Below are 14,263 nucleotides of genomic sequence, written 5' to 3' on the forward strand. Positions count from 1 at the left end.
TTAAAAAGCAGAGACATTACCACCAAAGTTTGTCTAGTCAAAGCTATAGTTTTTCCAGTTGTCATGTATGGATGTGAATGTTGGACTGTAAAGAAAGCTGAGACCTAAAGAAATGATGCTTTTGAACTGTGTTGTTGGAGAAGACTCTTGAGAGTCCCTTGGACTGCAAGAGATCCAACCAGTCCATCCTAAAGGAAATGGTGTTAGAATCTAGATTTCTTCTCCCTGCATTGTTTCAGCCATAGGCTGGTGTAATCCAGCAATTGAGTCTGGCAGTTGGGTGGCTCTGCAGCCTTCTTTCTGATATGTAACTATAAGGGGAAGGATATTGTAAGGGTAAGCTCAACATTCAGAAAACGAAGATCATGGCATCTGGTCCCATCACTTCATGGGAAATAGATGGGGAAACAGTGGAAACAGTGTCAGACTTTATTTTTTTGGGCTCCAAAATCACTGCAGATGGTGACTGCAGCCATGAGATTAAAAGATGCTTACTCCTTGGAAGAAAACTTATGACCAACCTAGATAGCATATTCAAAAGCAGAGACATTACTTTGCCGACTAAGGTCCGCCTAGTCAAGGCTATGGTTTTTCCTGTGGTCATGTATGGATGTGAGAGTTGGACTGTGAAGAAGGCTGAGCACTGAAGAATTGATGCATTTGAACTGTGGTGTTGGAGAAGACTCTTGCTTGAGGGTCCCTTGGACTGCAAGGAGATCCAACCAGTCCATTCTGAAGGAGATCAACCCTGGGACTTCTTTGGAAGGAATGATGCTAAAGCTGAAGCTCCAGTACTTTGGCCACCTCATGCGAAGAGTTGACTCATTGGAAAAGACTCTGATGCTGGGAGGGATTGGGGGCAGGAGAAGGGGACAACAGAGGATGAGATGGCTGGATGGCATCACGGACTCGATGGACCTGAGTCTGAGTGAACTCCGGGAGATGGTGATGGGCAGGGAGGCCTGGCATGCTGCGATTCATGGGGTCGCAAAGAGTTGGGCACGACTGAGCAACTGAACTGAACTGAACTGAAACACCAGATGTTGCTGTTCAATCACCCAGTCACGTTCTATTCTCTTAGACCCCATGGATTGCAGCATGCCAGGCCTCCCTATCCCTCACCATCTCCCATGCCCAAGTTCTTGTCTATTGCATTGGTGATGCCATCCAGCCTTCTTATCCTTTGATGCCCCCTTCTCCTTCACACCAGATAGTAGATGTATTTAACACAGTCAAAGGAAAATAGGTGTGAAGTGTAGCTCCTGTACAGTTAAGGGGCAGAAGAGCAAATTTAGTTACGTTCAAAGTTAGGAGTTTTTAAAGTAAACAAAAACAAAAAAAGAACAACTAGAAATATTCAGGCCTGCTCGCTGTTCTCTTTTATCTTCTTTATTCTCTGGAAAGGGAAGAAAAATACCCATTCCTCTTTTTTTTTCACTTGTTACTGAGACAGTATGAACAAACAGTATGAGGTCAGAAAAAATGTTACACTTTAAACAAGTATAAATTATGAAGTGCAATGCGAAATTCACATGACTTTTTCATATACTGTGCTTAAAAAAAAAAAAAAAATCCACCAAAGCAAACTGCTCACTCTTCAAAGCAAGTCTTCTCTCCTGCTAGCTTGCACTGTCTTTCTGGCCAGCCTTCCTTTAGTCCATTCCTCCAGCACAGGGAAACCTCTTTGGCGATAAGGGCACTTTGGTAGAAATCTTTACAACATGTACCTTTAATCTAAGGAAATGGCAACCCACTCCAGTGTTCTTGCCTGGAGAATCCCAGGGAAGGCGGAACATGGTGGGCTGCCATCTATGGGGTCGCATAGCGTCAATGCGGGAGACCCGGATTCGATCCCTGGGTCGGGAAAATCCCCTGGAAAAGGAAATGGCAACCCACTCCAGTACTCTTGCCTGGAAAATCCCACGAGTGTGGTAGGCTACAGTCCATGGGGTCGCTGAGTCGGACACGACTGAGCGACTCCACTTCAGCTGTGACATGCCGTCAGTCCCGTGCAAACTGCGTAATACATGTACGCTGACACAAGTCTTGTTCAGGGCAACCCCAATACACGAAGGAGTGTAACCCCTTGACTTAACCTTCGGTTTCTTCCAAACCTAAGGGGTAGACAATTTACCGAAATAATAAGCAACGGTTTGCGCATGCTCTTTTGGTGGCGCAGATTCCCTCCTCCCCCTAGTCGGAAGTCCCGGTTTGTTTACTAAATTACGACAGTCGTAAACCGAGATTTTTGTGCCGGCTTCCTAGCTTTACGACAACAACTATGGCGGCTGCCGGGGGTAGATTTGAAAGTGCGAGTAGCATCGAAGAGCGTAAAGAACAGATTCGAAGTGCCAGGACCGAGGTGTTGCGCCAGGTACCTCAGTTTTGAGGCTTTGGGAGTCATTTAGATTTGAGAGTGGAGGCTTTCTGGGAGTCAGGCGTCTAGCTCTCCTGCCTCCCTGCACCTTTTCCTGTTTCAGTTCCTCAGTATCTTACCGTATCTAGTTGTGTGGGGATAGATGTTTTCCTTTGGGATGCTCGCACACTGTTGGTATCTTCTGCCTCTTAGATGGTCTGGAAGGCTCCAGTTGCTCATATTCTTTTCCAGAAAACTTGTTCCTTTCCTCTGACGTTCCTTATCTTTTAAAGCATCCGTGCTTGACATTTCTAGCACCTGATCACCTGTGCTGCGCACTTTCGAGGGACCCCACTACTTTCCCTGCATATCTTACAGCCTAGGTCCTCCGTCTTGTTATATCTGAAATGAAATTTTCCGTTTTCAGAAACTCGTGTAAGGCACGTTAGAGTAGATCGTTTCATTCTCCTTTTAAGTTATTTGTGTCAGTTATCCGGCTTATTGCAAACCCGTACTGAACCAAACAGCGACTGAGACAGAGATCTAAAAAATTTAGCTCCTCGAAAAAAGTTGAGAAACGTGTTTTTCATTAAGATTGAAATGAGTAGAAGTAAAATAAGGAAGGGAGGAAGTAAACTGTACTATTGACTTAGCTCAGAAGATGTGAGAAGTGTGGCAGGGGAAAAGAAGTGTGAAGGGGAAAAGTTGTAGTTAGAGAACAGTGTAAGGTGAAACAAGTGATGATCATTATTTTATCTGTTTTAAGCTATAACCGTTTAAAACACATTTAAATGCTGCTGCTGCTGTTAAGTCGCTTCAGTCGTGTCCGACTCTGTGCGACCCCACAGACGGCAGCCCACCAGGCTGCCCTGTCCCTGGGATTCTCCAGGCAAGAACACTGGAGTGGATTGCCATTTCCTTCTCCAGTGCATGAAAGTGAAAAGTGAAAGTGAAGTCGCTCAGTCGTGTCCGACTCTTCGCTACCCCATGGACGGCAGCCTACCAGGCTCCTCCGTTCATGGGATATTCCAGGCAAGAGTACTGGAGTGGGTTGCCATTTCCTTCTCCATTAAATGCAAATAAGGAACCGGTGTAGGAGATAGGAAGGAGAAGTTATAATGACTGCAGTCAGATTTTACAGGGGAAGAAAAGGGCAATAAGTCTTACAGAGGTGAAAGATTGGTGGTCCCTGATTTCAACATATGTAATATATGTGTATAATAAATATCCTTCATCCTTGTCTCTGATATTTCAGAGGGAGTTTTTGGAGGGAGTGGATTTGTAAACTATGATAAATTTTATAGTATATCTATGTACAGAATTTTGAGAAGGACCAATCCTAGCTTTGAAATTTGGGGAGAGAATGAAAAGGCAGGAACAACTTCTTAGGAAGCTGTTACTTAGTTTGACTGTTTTTGAATGATAAAAACTTATCAATATGATCATTTGTTTTTAGAAAGGTGATTCTTTCTGAAGCATTTTGAGGGTGTGGGTAGAGGGTTATGGACATTGCAGATTGAGGGTATGGAGGTCAGTCTCCTAACAGTTACAGAAGTATCAGGCGCTGTCAGTGGAATAGCGAAGGGAAAAGAAATTCAAGTCATTTTTAAAGTAGGGAGCTTAGGGGACAGGAAGAGGTCTGCAGTAGGTCCCAAGATTCTGTCCTTGATTGGTGGCTCATTTCACTGTACTGTGCTGTGCTTCCTCATGCAGTCCTGTCTGACTGTTTGTGACCCTGTGGTCTGTAGTCCACCCGGCTCCTCTGTCCATGAGGTTCTCCAGGCAGGAATACTGGAGTGGATTGCCACACCCTCCTTCAGGGGATCTTCCAAACTGAGGGATTGAATCCAGGTCTTCCCCATTGCAGGCGGATTCTTTACTACCTGAGCTACTAGGGAAGTCCGGTTCCTTTCACTAGTGATTGCTAATTGGTAATGCAATTGGTAATGTGGAAGGAGAATTTGTTGTTTTTAATCTTTCTTACACTTTGGTAGGGGCTTCCCAGGTGGTGTTAGTGGTAAAGAACCCACCTGCCAGTGCAGGAGACGTAAGAGACGCGGATTCAGTCCCGAGGTTTGGGGAGATGCTCTGGAGGAGGGCATGACAGTCCGCTCCAGTATTCTTGAGAGGAGAATCCCATGGACAGAGGAGCCTGACAGGCTACAGTCCATGGGGTTGCAAAGAGTCTGTCACAACTGAAGTGTCTTAGTATGCATGCACACACACTTTGATAGAAGCAAATTTGTGGTGAGCCTTGCACGAAAGTGGGGGAGGTTTCTGTTTTGCTTTTTTGGTGAGAAGTAGGTGGGTCAGTTGTTAATTTTTCTTTTTTCACGGTTTTAGGCTAAAGCCAATTTTGAAAAGGAAGAAAGGCGTAAAGAACTGAAACGACTTCGGGGTGAGGAAACATGGATGCTACCTGATGTGATTAAGAGAGTTGAACAAATCTCACAGGTAAATACTATTAGGCTTACTTGGTGTAAGCTTTTTTTTTTTGCACTTATTCAAGTTAATACTGGAGGAGCAAGTTTATAAACTCTTTTTCACAAGTTAAAGAATGAATATCACATAGTTGACAGTACTGAATATTTGTCTTTCTGGCTAGAGTAGTATATATTGATATTTTGGACATGATATTGGAAAGATTGTATTAGTTGAGTTGGCTGGTAGAAAGCTTAGATCCAAGTTTCCAGTCCACTTGTGGTAAGTTTATGGATCTAAAATGTTATGTATTTTAAACTTAATGTGATGCTTTTTTTTTTAAGGGGGATGTCTCAATTCTTGCTTTCTCTTTCCACAGTTTATGCTGTCTTGTTAGATTTTATATGGTTCGTAATCTATAAATTCTCTTGGGCCCGTTGAAGGAGATACATATACACTGTGTTTTCATATATATGTTTGATTATATCTGTCTGTCAATGTATTTACAAATAAATTAAAACTCCTTATATTTTTCCAAGAAATTTTAGCTATATGGTTTATTAGTAGTGCATATATTATAGAAGCATGTCAAAATTTTTTAGAAGAAGCTATTTATTTAATCATATTCCTTGTCTCCTTTCATGAAAGATTTAAAGTGTTTTAGGACATAGATCTTTTCCTCAAAATACTTACTTTTTAAAGTAAGCTAAAACTAAATTCTTGCCTCTTCAAAATGATTATTTATAGGAAGACTGTGTGAAGAAAAAGAAGAAAAAAGACAAGCATTCAAAAAAAGTAAAGAAAGAGAAGAAAAAAAAGAGCAAGAAACGAAAGTGTGAAAAAAATGAGTCAACCGACAGTTCATCAGTAAGTATGTGCTAAAACTAACCAAAGAAGCTACTTGAGAATATTGTATCTAAAGAAGCAACATACTGGGACCTAAAATACTTATGAGAACTTAGGAAATATTACTAGTTAAGATACACGCCCAAGAAAATGCTTGGGAGTCATCTACTTGGAGGTGTACAGGAAATGGTAGAAATATGGACCTTAGGTTGTAGATAAGGGCTAGAGGATGGAGATGTGGTTGGAGAATCATTGCTGTTTAAAGCCATTAGCATGGATGAATTGCCTTGGGAAATTGAAAAGAAGGAAGAATACCAATACTGAGAAGCCAGACAGCAAGTAAAGGATTTTAGGCAGAAGCATTTGGAAAATTAGGAGAAACAGGAAAGAGTGAAAGGGGAGTAAAAATTGTACCATAAAATAAGGCAAAGAGTACCAAGACTTTGTTTGTTTGTTACCTCAGTTTGTTTTTCATAGGCATTAACAATTAAGTGTTTAAAATGGGTTGTGTTTGTGTATTTATCTTTGGGACAGAAAGGAAGAGAGTGCTGGATCTGTTGTGTCTCTAGCCAGGTTTTGGATGAGAGGACTCACAGAACAAAGGAAAGCAAGGCAAACCCTCATGGTTATTTTCAGGAAGAGAAAAGTACGTGGTGCTTAATGAGATGAGTTGGAGGTGTTTAGTGATAATTGCACTCCTAGGTATGATCTTCAGAGGATTATACAGTTGAGTCTTCATAAGAAGGCCAGACTGGACTCCAAAAAGTCAGTCCAGTCTGGCCCTCTTGTAGTTTCAGAAATTAAATTTTGGCAGTATGCCCTGAGATGCTAATTGGCTCATGAAAGCTTGTTTTATATAAGAATGTTGTAGTTTTAGTCGCTAAGTCATGTCCGACTCTTTGCTACTCCATGGACTACAGCACACCAGACTCTGTCCTCCACTATGTCCTGGAGTTTGCTCACATTCATATCCATTGAGTTGTTGATGCAGTCTAACTGTCTTCATTCTGTGCTGCCCCCTTCTCCTTTTGCCTTCAGTCTTTCCCAGCATCACGTTCTTTTCCAGTGAGTTGACTCTTCAAATCAGGTGGCCGAAGTATTGGAGCTTCAGCTTCAGCAACAGTCCTTCCAGTTCAGGGTTGATTTCCTTTAGGATTGGCTGGTTTGATCTCCTTGCAGTCCAAGGGACCTCAAGAATCTTCTCTAGTACCACAATTTGAAAGTACCAATTCTTTGGTGCTTAGCCTTCTTTATGGTCCAGCTCTCGTATCTGGACGTGACTACTGGGAAAACCATAGCTTTGATTATACGGACCTTTGTCAGCAAAGGGGTATCTCTGCTCTTTAATATACTCTTGAGATTTGTCATAGCTTTCCTGCCAAGGAGCAAACATCTTTTAATTTCATGGCTACAGTCACCATCTGCACTGATTTTGGAGCCCAAGAAAATAAATTTTGTCACTACTACCCGTTTTCACCCTTCTATTTGCCATGAAGTGATGGGACTGGATGCTACAGTCTTAGTTTTTTTCATGTTGAGTATCAAGCCAGCTTTTTCACTCTCCTCTTTCACCCTCATCAGGAGGCTCTTTAGATCCCCTTTACTTTCTGTCATTACAGTGCCAGATATGCCATCTGCATATCTGAGGTTGTTGATATTGATCCCAGTAGTCTTGACCGCAGCTTGTGATTCATGCAGCCTGGCATTTCACATGATGTACTCTGCATTTAATTTAAATAAGCAGGGTGACAGTATACAGCCTTGTCGGTCTCCTTTCCCAATTTTGAACCAGTCCATTGTTCCATGTCTGGTTCTGACTGTTGCTTCTTGACTCCCATACAGGTTTCTCAAGAGACAGATAAGATGGTTTGGTATTTCCATCTCTTTAAGACTTGTCCACAGTTTGTTGTGATCCACACATTCAAAGGCTTTAGTGTAGTCAATGAAGCAGATATTTTTTTGCAATTCCCTTGCTTTTTCTACGATCCAGCAAATGTTGGCAGTTTGATTTCTGGTTCCTCTGCCTTTTCTAAATGCAGCTTGTATATATAGAAGTTCTCAGTTCACATCCTGCTAAAGCCTGGTTTGAAGGATTTTGAGCATAATTCTGCTAGCATATGAAATGAGTGCAATTGTATGGTAATTTGAGCATTCTTTGGCATTGCTCTTATTTGGGATTGGAATGAAAACTGACCTTTTTCAGTCTTGTGGCTACTACTGAGTTTTCCAGATTTGCTGACATGTTGAGTGCAACACCTTTTCAGTATCATTTTTTATCATTTGAAGTAGCTTAGCTGGAATTCCGTCATCTCCACTATCTTTGTAGTAATGCCTCCTAAGGCCCACTTGACTTCATGCTCCAGGATGTTGGGTTCTAGGTGAGTGACCACACCATCGTGCTTATGTGCTTATGTGGGTCATTGAGACCCTTTTTTTGTGTAGTTCTTCTGTGTATTCTTGGCACTTCTTCTTAATTTCTTTTGTTTCTGTTAGATCTTCACTGTTCCTGTCCTTTATTATATCCATTCTTGCATGAAATGTCCCTTGATATCTCCAGTTTTCTTAAAGAGATTTCTAGTCTTTCCCATTTGGTTGATTTCTGTTTCTTTGTATTGTTCATTTAAGAAGGCCTTATATCTCCTTGCTATTCTCTGGAGCTCTGCATTCAGTTAGGTGTATCTTTCCCTTTCTCTTGCCTTTCCCTTCTTTTCTTCAGCTATTTGTAAAGCTTCCTCAGATAACCACTTTGCTTTCTTGTATTTGTTTTTCTTTGGGATTGTTTTAGTCACTGCCTCCTGTACAATGTTATGAACCTCCATCCATAGTTCTTTAGGCACTCTGTTTACCAGGTATAATCCTTTAAATCTGTTTGTCACATCCACTGTATAATCATAAGGCATTTGATTTAGATCATACCTGAATGGCCTAATGGTTTTCTCTACTTTCTTCAATTTAAGTCTGAATTTTGCAATGAGGAGCTCACAGCCATGGTTAGCTCCAGGTCCTGTTTTTGCTGACTGACTTTTGATGACTTCTCTGTCTTCAGCTGCTAAGAATCTATCAGTCTGCTTTAGGTATTGATCATCTGATGATCTCCTTGTGTAGAATTGTGTCTTGGGTTGTTGGAAAAGGGTTTGGTGTGACCGTCGTGTTCTCTTGAGAAAACTATTAGCCTTTGCCCTGCTTCATTTTTCACTCCAAGGCCAAACTTGCCTGTTACTCTGGGTATCTGTTGATTTGCTACTTTTGCATTCCAATCCTCTGTGAGGAAAAGAACATCTCTTTTTTTTGGTATTAGTTTTAGAAGGTGGTGTAGGTCTTCATAGAACTGGTCAGCTTCAGGTTCTTCAGCATCAGTTGTTGGGGCATAGACTTGAATTACTGTGATGTTGAATGGTTTGTCTTGGAAATGAACTTAGATCGTTTTGTCATTTTTGAGGTTGCACCCAAGTACTGCATTTCAGATTCTCTTTTTGACTCTGAGGGCTACTCCGTTTCTGGTAAGGAATTCTTCCCCACAGTAGTAGATACAATGGTGGTCTGAATTTAATTCTTCCATCCTCGTCCGTTTTAGTTTACTGATTCCTAAGATGTTGATGTTTACTCTTGCCATCCTCTTCTTGATCACATCTCATTTACCTTGATTCATGGGCCTAACATTCCAGGTTCCTATGCAGTGTTGTTCTTTACAGCTATATGAGAATGCAGCATCTTCATTCACAGTGAGAAATACAGCTGGATAGTTTTACCAAGTATCCAGCATGTTTTGTAATGGTAGGAATATTATATAGAAAATAAAATTCTTTTGAATATAGCTCAGGACAAAGGGAGTTGGAAAATCTTAAAGGAAAAGCAAAATAGGGGTACTGTTTCCACAATTGTGGGATTGAGTTGCTGACTTCATTGAGAACTGATAAAATTGGTCTTCTCTTCAATAAGAAATTTATATACAAAGTTGTTTATTTCAGTGGAGTTTATAAAACTCAGGAATTTACACAACTTTCATAGCTGTTAAGAATCCCCATCCCATGGGGATATATGTGTCAGGGTGACTAATCATTTATGCCGTTTGATTAAGGGCACTTGCTTCCCTTTATCAGAGACTCACTGTCCCGTTCTTTGTTTTCTTGTTATTGTTGTTTTCTGATATGTAAGTCTTTCTGTTGCCACATATAGCATGCACATTTATTCTGCCTTTAAAGTTGTGTAACACTCACTTTCACTTTTCACTTTCATGCATTGGAGCAGGAAATGGCAACCCACTCCAGTGTTCTTGCCTGGAGAATCCCAGGGACTGGGGAGCCTGGTGGGCTGCCGTCTATGTGTTCACACAGAGTCGGACATGACTGAAGTGACTTAGCAGCAGCAACATACACCTTACAGAGAATAATTTGAATGAATGTTCAGCGCACACATCACATTGAGGTTGACTGAAGAAGTAAAGAAAAACTTATATTGACAGTGAAAGGAAAGAAAGAAGAATAGTTTGGGGAATCAGGTTGGTTGGGAGCTCTTTTTGAAAAAATGCTTTTAGGGAGACAGGCTTAGATATTATTGAGAATGCTGCATTTGGGTGAGCAAGGTTTCAGAGGAAGGGGTAAGCTTAATGGAAGTAGGAGCACCTTGTCTTCTTAGCAGGAAAGTAATAAAGATGTACTTCTTAGCAAGGAAGTAATAAAGATGTACATAAACACAGATAATGAAGAGGAAGTAGCAGATAAATATGGCAAACAGATTATTGATGGTATTTCTGCTTGATGTTCTGTTTCATTTGTGAAGTGGAAGGTAAAATCATCATGTGAGAAGACAACTCGAGAGTAGAGGTAGAATAGAGGGATTGAAATTGTGTAGACTTGAAACAGCTTTGCTTAGGTAGTAATAGAAGCAAATGGGAACCCTTTAAGATCCATGTGAGACTGGAAAGCATATCTTGACTGTCACAGTCTCTTGATTTTTTTTTTTAACTTTTAAAATCAGTTTTGCTGAGGTATAATTTATATATAATAAAATAATCCTCTATTAAGTCTACTGTTTAATTCTTATACCTGGTTAGCTCTATCAGTTAAGGTATAGAGCATTTCCATTCCCCATAAAGTTCCTCATGGCTCTTTGCAATCAGTTCTTCCTCACCCTCCCTCTTCCTCCTCTCTGGGCAGCGATAGGTCTGCTTTATCACTTTATAGATTCGTTTTCCCTATATTGGGATTCCATATAAATATTCACATGGGCTTCCCCAGTAGCTTAGGTGGTAAAGAATCCGCCTGCAGTGCAGGAGACTCTGGTTCGATTTCTGGGTTGGAAAGATCCCCTGAAGGAGGGCACAGCAACCCACTCTAGTATTCTTGCCTGGAGAGCCCCATGGACAGAGGAGCCTGGCGGGCTACAGTCCATGGGGTCACAAAGAGTCAGACATGACTGAGCGACTAAGCATAACACAGCTGCTGCTGCTGCTGCTAAGTTGCTTCAGTCGTGTCTGACTCTGTGTGACCCCATAGACGGCAGCCCACCAGGCTCCCCTGTCCCTGGGATTCTCCAGGCAAGAACAGTGGAGTGGGTTGCCATTTCTCTCCAATGCATGAAAGTGGAAAGTGAAAATGAGGTCGCTCAGTTGTGTCTGACTCTTCGTGACCACATGGACTGTAGCCTACCAGGCCCCTTTGTCAATGGGATTTTCCAGGCAAGAGTACTGGAGTAGGTTGCCATTGCCTTCTCTGAAGCATAACACAGCAGTAGCACAAATATTCATATATGGTTAATCCTTGAACAACAGCAGTTTGGATTGTACAGGTCCATTTATATGTGGATCTTTTTTGAGAAATATGTACCATACTACTACATGATCCACAGTTGGTTGGTTGAATCTGCAGATGTGGACCTGTAGATATGGACGGCCAACTGTAAAGTTACATGTTCTTTTTCCACTGCACAGAGGGTAGGCACCTCTAAGCCCCACACTGTTCAAGGGTCGACTGTAATACAATGTTTTTTATGTTGTGATTCTTTGGCTTGACATTATGTTTTTGCAACTCAAGTGATTGCATGTATCAGTATTTCTTTTCTCTTTTTTGCTTTATTAAAGTATGTGGATATACCATAATTTGCTTGTCTATTTTAAATAATCTGTTCAGAGTCATTTGGGTTGTTTTTTAGTTTGTGGCTAATATGACTAATATGCCAGCAAATTTGGAAAACTTAGTAATGGCCACAGGACTGGAAAAGGTCAGTTTTCATTTGATCCCAAAGAAAGGCAATAAAGAATGTTAAAACCAGTGTGCAATTGCATTCATCTCACTTGCTTGCAAAGTAATGCTGAAAATTCTCCAAGCTGGGTTTCAACAGTACATGAACTGAGAACTTCCAGATGTTCAAACTGGATTTAAAAAAGGCAGAGGAACCAGAGATCAAATTGTCAACTTACGTTGGATCACAGGAAAAGCAAGAGAATTCCAGAAAAACATCTACTTCTGCTTCATTCACTACACTAAAGCCTTTGACTCTGTGGATTACAACAGACTGAAAAATTCTTAAAGAGATGGGACTACCAGACCAGCTGACCTCCCTCCTGAGAAACCTATATGCTGGTCAAGAAGCAACAGTTAGGACCAGATATGGAACAATTGACTGGTTCCAAATTGGGAAAGAAGTACGTCAAGGCTGTGTATTGTCACCCTGCTTATTTAACTTACATGCAGAGTACATCATGTGAAATGCCAGCCTGGATGAAGCACAAGCTGGAATCAAGATTACTGGGAGAAATATCAATAACCTCAGATATGCAGATGACACCATGCTTAAGGCAGAAAGTGAAGATGTAAAGAGCCTCTTGATGAAAGTGAAAGAGGAGAGTGAAAACGTTGGCTTAAAGCTCAACATTCAGAAAACTAAGATCATGGCATCCGGTCCTATCACTTCATGGCAAATAGATGGGGGTATTCTCACTGTGAAATCCCATGGGCAGAGAGCCTAGTGAGCCATAGTCCATGGGATTGCAAAAAGTTGGGCCCAACTTAGTAAATAAAAAACACTAAATAAAGCTACTGTGAATGTTTACAAGTCTTTTTGTGGACATGTTTTTCTCTTGGAAAAATACCATTGTTTTCCAAAGTGTTTGGACCATTTTACACTCCTCTCAGCAGCTTATAAGAGTTCCAGTTATTCTGCATCTTGAAGAGCACTTGGAATATTCAGTCTTTATAGTTTTCTGGCCATCCTACTGTGTGTAGTAATATTTCATGTGATATTTCCTTGAAGATCAGTGATGTGGAGCATTAATTTAAATCTTTATTGGCCATTCTGTTTTCTTTTATGAACTCCAGTTTATCAGTTATGTTCTTTTACCATTAATTTCTCCTCATTACTGCTTTTGATGTCCTAACTTGTGTATCTCAGGGTTGTAAAGATTTTCTCCTGTTTTTTTTTTCAAGAAATTTTGTAGCTTTGGCTTTTTTGTCAGTAATTCATTTTGAGTAATTTTTGTTTATGGTATGTAGTAAGTGTCAAAGTTTAGTTTTTTCCCATATGAATTTCCACATGTTCCAGTATCATTTGTTGAGAAGGCTAACCTTTCTCTGTTGAATTACTTGTGTGTTAGTCGCTCAGTCGTGCCCGACTCTTTGCGACCCCATGGACTGCAATCCACCAGGTTCCTCTGTCCATGAGATTTTCCAGGCAAGGATACTGGAGTGGGTTGCCATTTCCTTCTCCAGGGGATCTTGCCAACCCAGGGATCGAACCCAGGTCTCTTGCACTGCAGGCAAATTCTTTACCGACTGAGCTACAAGTTAAATACAATTGAGCATATATATTTGTGGGATAATTTCTAGACTCTCTTCTGTTCCGTTGACTTGCATGTCTCCCCTTGGACAGTAAATACATTGTCTTAATTTTGTCAATTCTAGGGTAAGTCTTGGAATAAAGTAGTGTAAGTTCTATGATTTTGTTCTTTTTGAAAAGTGTTTTGCTACTCTAGGATATTTTCATTTTTAAAGTAAATTTTAGAATCACATCATTTTCAGCAAAAGTGGCTACTAATGTTTTGATTGGAAATGTTTTGCATCAATAGATCGATTTTGAGAGAATTAATATCTTAAAATAGAGTCATGCAACCCATCGTGCATATGGTATATCTATCTTTTAAAGTTTTTTTAAAAATTTCTGTCACAGTTTTCTGATGTTTTCAGTGTAGAGGTCTTACTATCATCTTTTGCTATATTTTTATATTTTATTTTCTTGGGGTGCTGCTGGAAATGGAATTTTAAAAATAAATTTTATGTTTCTTGTATTTGCAGCTAATATATGTCTTTACAATAGATTCTTGCATATTTGCCTGATTCACAAGTACTAGTGTTAGCTTTTTTTGGTTGATTTCTTAGTATATGATTGTGTTATGTGTGAGTAAAGACACTTTTTTTCTTTCCAATCTATGCCTTTTACCTCATTTGTTAATTTTTTATTTTATTTCACTAGCTAGGACTTCAGTATAGTGTTCATTAGAAGTAATGAGGCTGGACCTCCTTACCTGTTCCTTAAGTGGAAAGTATCTTTCACCTGAAAGCATATTAGCTGTGGGCTTTTCATGTATGCCCTTTTAGATTGAGTAAATTCTCCTCTATTTTAATTTTTTTTCTAAGAGTTGGTGTG

At 40.4% G+C, this 14,263-nt stretch overlaps 1 protein-coding gene across 2 annotated transcripts in view; it reads left to right on the forward strand.

The window, feature by feature from the left end:
• The first annotated feature begins 2,263 nt into the window (after window positions 1-2,263).
• Window positions 2,264-14,263, forward strand: part of CWF19L2 (CWF19 like cell cycle control factor 2) — a 156,959-nt gene continuing 144,959 nt past the window's right edge. For both annotated transcript variants that reach the window (XM_012095379.4, XM_060399260.1), the window contains exons 1-3: window positions 2,264-2,374; window positions 4,700-4,810; window positions 5,525-5,644. In XM_012095379.4, the coding sequence (XP_011950769.2) occupies window positions 2,282-2,374; window positions 4,700-4,810; window positions 5,525-5,644 (324 nt within the window). In that variant the 5' untranslated portion in view covers window positions 2,264-2,281. The remainder of the gene's footprint in view (window positions 2,375-4,699; window positions 4,811-5,524; window positions 5,645-14,263) is intronic.

Source organism: Ovis aries, chromosome 15 (genome assembly GCF_016772045.2).
Source record: "Ovis aries strain OAR_USU_Benz2616 breed Rambouillet chromosome 15, ARS-UI_Ramb_v3.0, whole genome shotgun sequence".
Lineage (NCBI taxonomy): Eukaryota > Metazoa > Chordata > Mammalia > Artiodactyla > Bovidae > Ovis > Ovis aries.